Below are 6,112 nucleotides of genomic sequence, written 5' to 3' on the forward strand. Positions count from 1 at the left end.
GGCCCTCCCGCCACGAGGCCGCTCACTCCGCCTCGACCCGCCTTCTTCCAGCTGCAGAAGCTGCTGCAGATGCGGCGGAAGAGAGTGTGGGAGGAGGAGCAGCGGGGCAGCGGGAGCGAGCAGCGCGGGGACGAGGATGACATCCCGCTGGGGCCCCAGTCCAACATCAGTCTGCTGGACCAGCACCAGCACCTCAAAGAGAAGGCGGAAGGTAAGGGAGGAGCTGGTGGGGGCACTGTGTGACTTTCAGGGGACAACAAACCCTCTCACTGCTTCTTGGCTCTCCCCCAGCTCGGAAGGAGTCAGCCAAGGAGAAGCAGCTGAAGGAGGAAGAGAAGATCCTGGAGAGTGTGGCAGAGGGCCGAGGTGAGTGGGAGGTCTGTGTCTCAGATCTGTCTCCAGAGCTCCCAGGGCAGCTGGAGAGCTGTTCCCTGCCTTTGGAATGCTCCTACTCAGGGGTGGGACTGGAGGTGACAGTAGGTCCCCTCAGTTGGCACTGTCTGGCTTAGCTGGGACATGTCTGTGACAGGGCTCTGGGCACAGCAGCACTTGGTGTTCCGGTGCCAGAGAGGCTGCCAGTGCTGCTGCTTCTCCTCTTCTGTCTCTGGACATGGTCTCCCAAACCATTTGCCCAAGTAGCTCTCAGTGAGGTTGATGTGGATGTGGAGAGTTTGCTCTGACGCATCATCTTTGTTCCTGCAGCTCTGATGTCAGTGAAGGAGATGGCCAAGGGCATCACCTACGACGACCCGATCAAAACCAGGTAAGTTTCACAGCACAGCTCAGAAGCTGTCCTTCTGAAAACAGCACTTCATCCTGGCTGAAGGGAGCTAAAAGCCACAGAGTCTTGCAGGAGCAGTGTGGCTCTGCAGCCTCTTGCCTGAGTGACTGTCTTTGTGTCATTATGTGTAAAATCAAAGGCTGTTGAGTCACTTTGGATGTTGTTTTATATACAGTAAGGCTTGATAAAGCACATTTATGTTAGACTAGAAGGCTGGAGGGTGGATCTTCAGGTCTGGGAGGTCACTAAGCCAGAGGAAGAGACTGGAGGAATCTTTGGAGCCAGTGCTGCTCGAGGCAGCATTGTCAAGGTGGTGATTGATCAAAGATGGGGCTCAATGATTTCAGAGGTCTTTTCTGACCTCAGTGATTCTGAGGCAGGATCAGGGAGGCGATTGAGGTGTGTCCAAACGTTTTTGGCATTTTCCACCCACCATCCATAGGCTGTTCTTAGCTGTTAGCTTAGCACTTTTCACTGAGGTTTTGGGGAAGGGTTTAATGCATAGAACTGGCTCAGATCTCCTACGCTCACTCCACAGAGCCCCTTGGGGTTACCTGTTTTACCTGGGGGGGTATTGGAGCCTAACAGGGCGTTCCCTTGAATTCCTCCATGGGAGCTGCTGGTTCTGGAGCCCTGGCCTCATTCTGCACCGTGACCTGTTTCTGTTGCTTTCACAGCTGGAGAGCCCCTCGCTACATTCTGGGCATGTCAGAGGCGCGGCACGACCGCGTGCGCAAGAAGTACCACATCCTGGTGGAGGGGGAGGGCATCCCTCCCCCCATCAAGAGCTTCAAGGAGATGAAGTTCCCAGCAGGTAGGCCGGGAGAGGAGATCCCACCTTTTTCCTGACTGTTTGCCTGAGGGGTATTTGTCACTGGTGGGAGAGCTGCTGCTGGGATCTGAGTGGGAGAAGAGAGGGAATAGTTCAGGTCACAAACATGCATTGTTCCTTGTTCTCTGACAGCTATCCTGAGAGGCCTGAAGAAAAAAGGAATCCAGCAGCCAACACCCATACAGATCCAAGGCATCCCCACAATGTGAGTGCTCTGTCCCCATCCCAGAGTACAGAGCAGTTGCTCCCACGGCCCACTCAGTGGTGTGGACCAGATGCTTTTCCCTGGTGACAGATCCCTGTCACCTTGCTCAGCCCTGGAGGTTTGAGCTGTTCCATGATGTCCCTTCTCCCATCGGCCCCGTTTCCCTGGCAGCCTCTCAGGAAGGGATATGATTGGCATCGCATTCACTGGCTCTGGGAAGACCTTGGTGTTCACCCTCCCGGTGATCATGTTCTGCCTGGAGCAGGAGAAGAGGCTGCCATTCTCCAAGCGAGAGGGACCCTATGGACTTATCATCTGTCCCTCGGTGAGTGTCGGGAGGAGGCTGTGAGTGACTTGCAGTGGCAGTCCTAAATTCTGCCTGCACAGAGATGCAGGAATGAGCTGGGTTTGTTTCCGTAGCGGGAGCTGGCCCGGCAGACCCATGGCATCCTGGAGTACTACTGTCGTCTGCTGCAGGAGGATGGGCTGCCCTCACTGCGCTGTGCCCTCTGCATCGGGGGCATGTCTGTCAAGGAGCAGATGGAGACCATCAAACAGTAAGACCTGGGGGAGTCCATGGGGCTTGAGGTGCTCTGTTTTCTGGCAGGGGGCTATGAGGTGACATCCTGGCTTCAGGACAGCGTGGGGGTGAAGGTGATGTGCCAGGGAGGTGTCCTGCATGGGGCAGGAATCCCGAGGGCCTGACTGCGGCCTCCTCTCATCCCACAGTGGGGTACACATGATGGTGGCAACCCCTGGGCGCTTGATGGACCTGCTGCAGAAGAAGATGGTGAGCCTGGACATCTGCCGGTACCTGGCGTTGGATGAGGCTGACAGGATGATTGATATGGGCTTTGAGGGGGACATCCGTACCATCTTCTCCTACTTCAAGGTACTGAACTGCCAGGATAAGAGCACCCTGAAGCTCAATCCTGCACATGCCAGGTTGGGTGAGTGCTAAAGGGTTCTTCCCTGTGCAGGGCCAGCGGCAAACCCTCCTCTTCAGTGCCACAATGCCCAAGAAGATCCAGAATTTTGCCAAGAGTGCCCTGGTGAAGCCCATCACCATTAATGTTGGGCGAGCGGGTGCTGCCAGCTTGGATGTTGTGCAGGTGAGGTGTTTGGCTGCTCCCTTGTGCCTGTGTGGGAGGCTAGAAGAGTTCATGAGGGCACTTAATATCTCACTCTGCCAGGGAGCTGGGGTTTGTGGTCCTCCTTCCCAGCTGGCTAACGGATACCAAGCAGTGGCAGTTCCTCTGCTGCCTGACCCATCCCTCTGCTTGTTCCTAGGAGGTGGAGTATGTGAAAGAGGAGGCCAAGATGGTGTACCTGCTGGAGTGCCTGCAGAAGACCCCTCCACCCGTGAGTATGCTGGGGACAATGTGGTCACACTGGGGCAGGGGGGGAGCTGGCGGGGGGACCCCCTTTGTGGGGTGGGCGTGTGGCTGAGCCATGCTCCATGTATGAGCAGGTCCTGGGACCAGCAGCGCTGTGTGCCCTGCTCAGCAAGAGGGAATGGGCTTCCCCAGGGGGCTGTGCTGGTGCCAGCAGTGCCAGCGTGCAGGAGGGGCTCTGATACGATGCCTATGTTGCTGCAGGTGCTGATCTTCGCAGAGAAGAAGGCAGATGTCGATGCGATCCACGAGTACCTGCTGCTCAAGGGCGTGGAAGCTGTGGCCATCCATGGAGGGAAAGGTCAGTGCGGGTCCCAGGGAGGCCTGGGCTGTGGTGTGACCCCAGGAATGTTTGTGGCCAGCATGGAGCAGTTCTTGATGGTGTGAGGAGGGGCTGTGGCAGTGTCAGGAGTGAGCTCCATGTTTTACATAGCAGGCATAAACACAGTGAAGGTCCCTATGGGATGTGGAGGCCCCTCTACTCCTTCATTGGGAGAAAGGCTGCCTGAGGAGGCGATGCTTGACTCTGAGGCCATAGTGGTTGCTGCAGTAGGTAGGGCTGGGAGCTCTGCCCTCGCTGATCTCTGCTGGGCCTTTGTAGATCAGGAAGAACGGACAAAAGCCATTGAGGCCTTCCGGGATGGGAAGAAGGATGTCCTGGTTGCCACTGATGTTGCTTCCAAGGGCCTGGACTTCCCAGCCATCCAGCACGTCATCAACTACGACATGCCAGAGGAGATTGAGAACTATGGTAGGCACTGGGCCTTGTGGGAGGGGTCTAGAGGCCAGCAAGGCTCTGTGCTTGTCTGTGCATGCCTTGGGGCAGGGATGGTCTGTCACACTGCGCTCACCGGGGCCTGATCCTGTCACTGTCTCCACAGTTCACCGCATTGGGCGTACAGGCCGCTCGGGCAACACTGGCATTGCCACCACCTTCATCAACAAGGCCTGTGGTGAGGAACAGCACAGGGCTGGGGGCTGGAGGAGGCAGCTGGGCAGTGGCAAGGAGGTGTTCTGAGCAAGCAGGATGGCTGATGGAGGGGAGATGGTGGTGCTGGGCTTTGCCTGATCTATGTCTCTGCCCCCCAGATGAGTCAGTGCTGATGGACCTGAAGGCTCTGCTCCTGGAGGCGAAGCAGAAGGTGCCACCTGTGCTCCAGGTGCTGCACTGTGGGGATGAGACCATGCTGGACATCAGAGGTGAGAGACCCCAGGCTGACACAGGGACCCCTGCGGGACTGCTGCAAGCCCTGGGCTCCAGATGGGAACCCAGCTCCCAGTGCGGCAGCATTGGGGAGACAGTGGTGTAGGGTGGGGGCTGCTGTCCTGGGGTGGCACTGTGCTGTCCTGACATGGCACTGTGCTGTCTTGGCCCTGACCCCATCCCTCCTGTTGCAGGTGAGCGGGGCTGTGCCTTCTGCGGCGGCCTGGGCCATCGCATCACCAACTGCCCCAAGCTGGAGGCGATGCAGACCAAGCAAGTCAGCAACATCGGCCGCAAGGACTACCTGGCCCACAGCTCTATGGACTTCTAGCCCGGAGAGTGTGCTGCCCCACATTCCCCCTGGATGGGCCAAGAGCCTGTCTTGCACTACTGTGGCCCCTTTTCCAGACTTTTGGTCACTGGGACTGTTGCCAGCTCAGCCTGATGAAGTTCCTGCCCCGGAAGGAAATGTATGGAGCTGTGCTGCAACAGCCTGTTACATCAGCAGTGTGTTGGGCAAGCAGGTAGCGGTGCCTCAGGGCAAGAGAAAGCCCCAGGTGGGGTGACTAGCCTGGCCAGCTGCCTGCTGCCCCTGCCAGCCCCCTGCAGTGGTGAGGTCACGGTCTTGTGTTGCTCCTCACAGATCCACACAGTTTCTATGGGCCCATCTCCCTCACCTGGATTTGTGCATCCTCAGTGGGTGACTGTTCCCATCTCCCCAGACATGCTGGGATGCAGCCAGGGCGAGGTGGAGTGTGCCATGCTCATGTCAGGCGCTCCCCGAGGTGCTTCCTGTGCTCTGCCCCCGCGTTCTGCCCCACTGCCCTGCTGTGAGGGGGAGGGCGGGCACATGGACACCTCCTGTGGCCCTGCCTCTGCCCCCCATCCCACACCCCAAAAAGGGGAAGTCTCTCTAAGAAGGAAGTCTGCCCCATGCCTTTCCTTCGGCTGCAGCAGTCACATTTTCTCCACTGCGGGTGGCCCGAGTCCCTGATCCTTGTGCTGGCTGCCAGGGTGAACTGGGCCCATGGAGAGACCAGTGAAGGATGGGATCCTCTATGTGCAGCACTCCAAATTTGGAAAGGTAAAGGGTGGATTTGGGGCTGGTAGAGGGTTTGCCCTGATTTGTCATGATGCCGGGCCTGGGGCCAGGCCCTCAGCAGCCCGGGAATGGGGGACTGGAGACAGACCCTTTGGAACTGCCCTGGGGAGCCCTGGGCTCAGCAGACCCACAAGTGGGGCTCTCCCTGCGGTTGAGGGGGACTCATGTGTGCGGGCACCCACTCTGGCTCGCCCCCACGTGGGGTCCTTCTTGCTTGGTCACCGCGTGAGTCGCAATGGAAGAATAAACATGCGTTAATGTGGCGCAGCTCCAGCGTGTGTGTGTAGGAGCGGGGCCCTGGGGCAGCACGTGGGACGTGTCCCTGTGCCCTCCATCAGCCTGGCCCTGGGGGGGCCACCACCATCTGTGTGACACCCTCATGGCTTGGGCTGCTCCTCTGTGCCCTTGGAGGGGGCACTGAGTACCACAGCCCTCAGGGCAGGGTGTGGGTGAGATGCTGAGAGTACCCAGGGTCGAGCCGGCTCCAGGGAGCTGTCGGGTGTTGGTGAAGTAGGCCCTGCTGGCACATTGGTCATGCCATGGCAGGGCGGCCGTGTCCTGTGGGGGTCTCTGTGGATGTGTGGGACTGCAATC

At 58.5% G+C, this 6,112-nt stretch overlaps 2 protein-coding genes across 2 annotated transcripts in view; both read left to right on the top strand.

The window, feature by feature from the left end:
* The first annotated feature begins 28 nt into the window (after window positions 1–28).
* On the top strand, window positions 29–5,780 carry DDX41 (DEAD-box helicase 41). Its single transcript, XM_008628979.2, has 15 exons — window positions 29–211; window positions 292–366; window positions 703–763; window positions 1,459–1,595; window positions 1,746–1,818; window positions 1,990–2,143; window positions 2,239–2,375; window positions 2,548–2,710; window positions 2,799–2,930; window positions 3,109–3,180; window positions 3,417–3,513; window positions 3,814–3,963; window positions 4,094–4,165; window positions 4,302–4,412; window positions 4,611–5,780. The coding sequence occupies exons 1-15, from the start codon at window positions 70–72 to the stop codon at window positions 4,745–4,747; spliced, it is 1,713 nt and encodes a 570-aa protein (XP_008627201.1). The 5' UTR covers window positions 29–69; the 3' UTR covers window positions 4,748–5,780.
* Window positions 5,412–6,112, top strand: part of DOK3 (docking protein 3) — a gene marked incomplete at its 3' end in the record, with an annotated part of 2,882 nt that continues 2,181 nt past the window's right edge. The window contains exon 1 of the mRNA XM_017728047.1: window positions 5,412–5,500. Within this exon, the coding sequence (XP_017583536.1) occupies window positions 5,444–5,500 (57 nt within the window). The remainder of the gene's footprint in view (window positions 5,501–6,112) is intronic.

The sequence above is a fragment of the Corvus brachyrhynchos genome, unplaced genomic scaffold (genome assembly GCF_000691975.1).
Source record: "Corvus brachyrhynchos isolate BGI_N302 unplaced genomic scaffold, ASM69197v1 scaffold21, whole genome shotgun sequence".
NCBI lineage: Eukaryota > Metazoa > Chordata > Aves > Passeriformes > Corvidae > Corvus > Corvus brachyrhynchos.

What these genes read in the sequence shown, in the direction of transcription:
- DDX41 (XM_008628979.2), top strand. Translation starts at nt 70, where the DNA reads ATGCGGCGGAAGAGAGTGTGGGAGGAGGAGCAGCGGGGCAGCGGGAGC. An exon ending in CCAGCTTGGATGTTGTGCAG is followed by an intron (nt 2,931 to 3,108) that starts GTGAGGTGTTTG and finishes GCTTGTTCCTAG; the next exon opens with GAGGTGGAGTATGTGAAAGA. An exon ending in TGCAGAAGACCCCTCCACCC is followed by an intron (nt 3,181 to 3,416) that starts GTGAGTATGCTG and finishes ATGTTGCTGCAG; the next exon opens with GTGCTGATCTTCGCAGAGAA.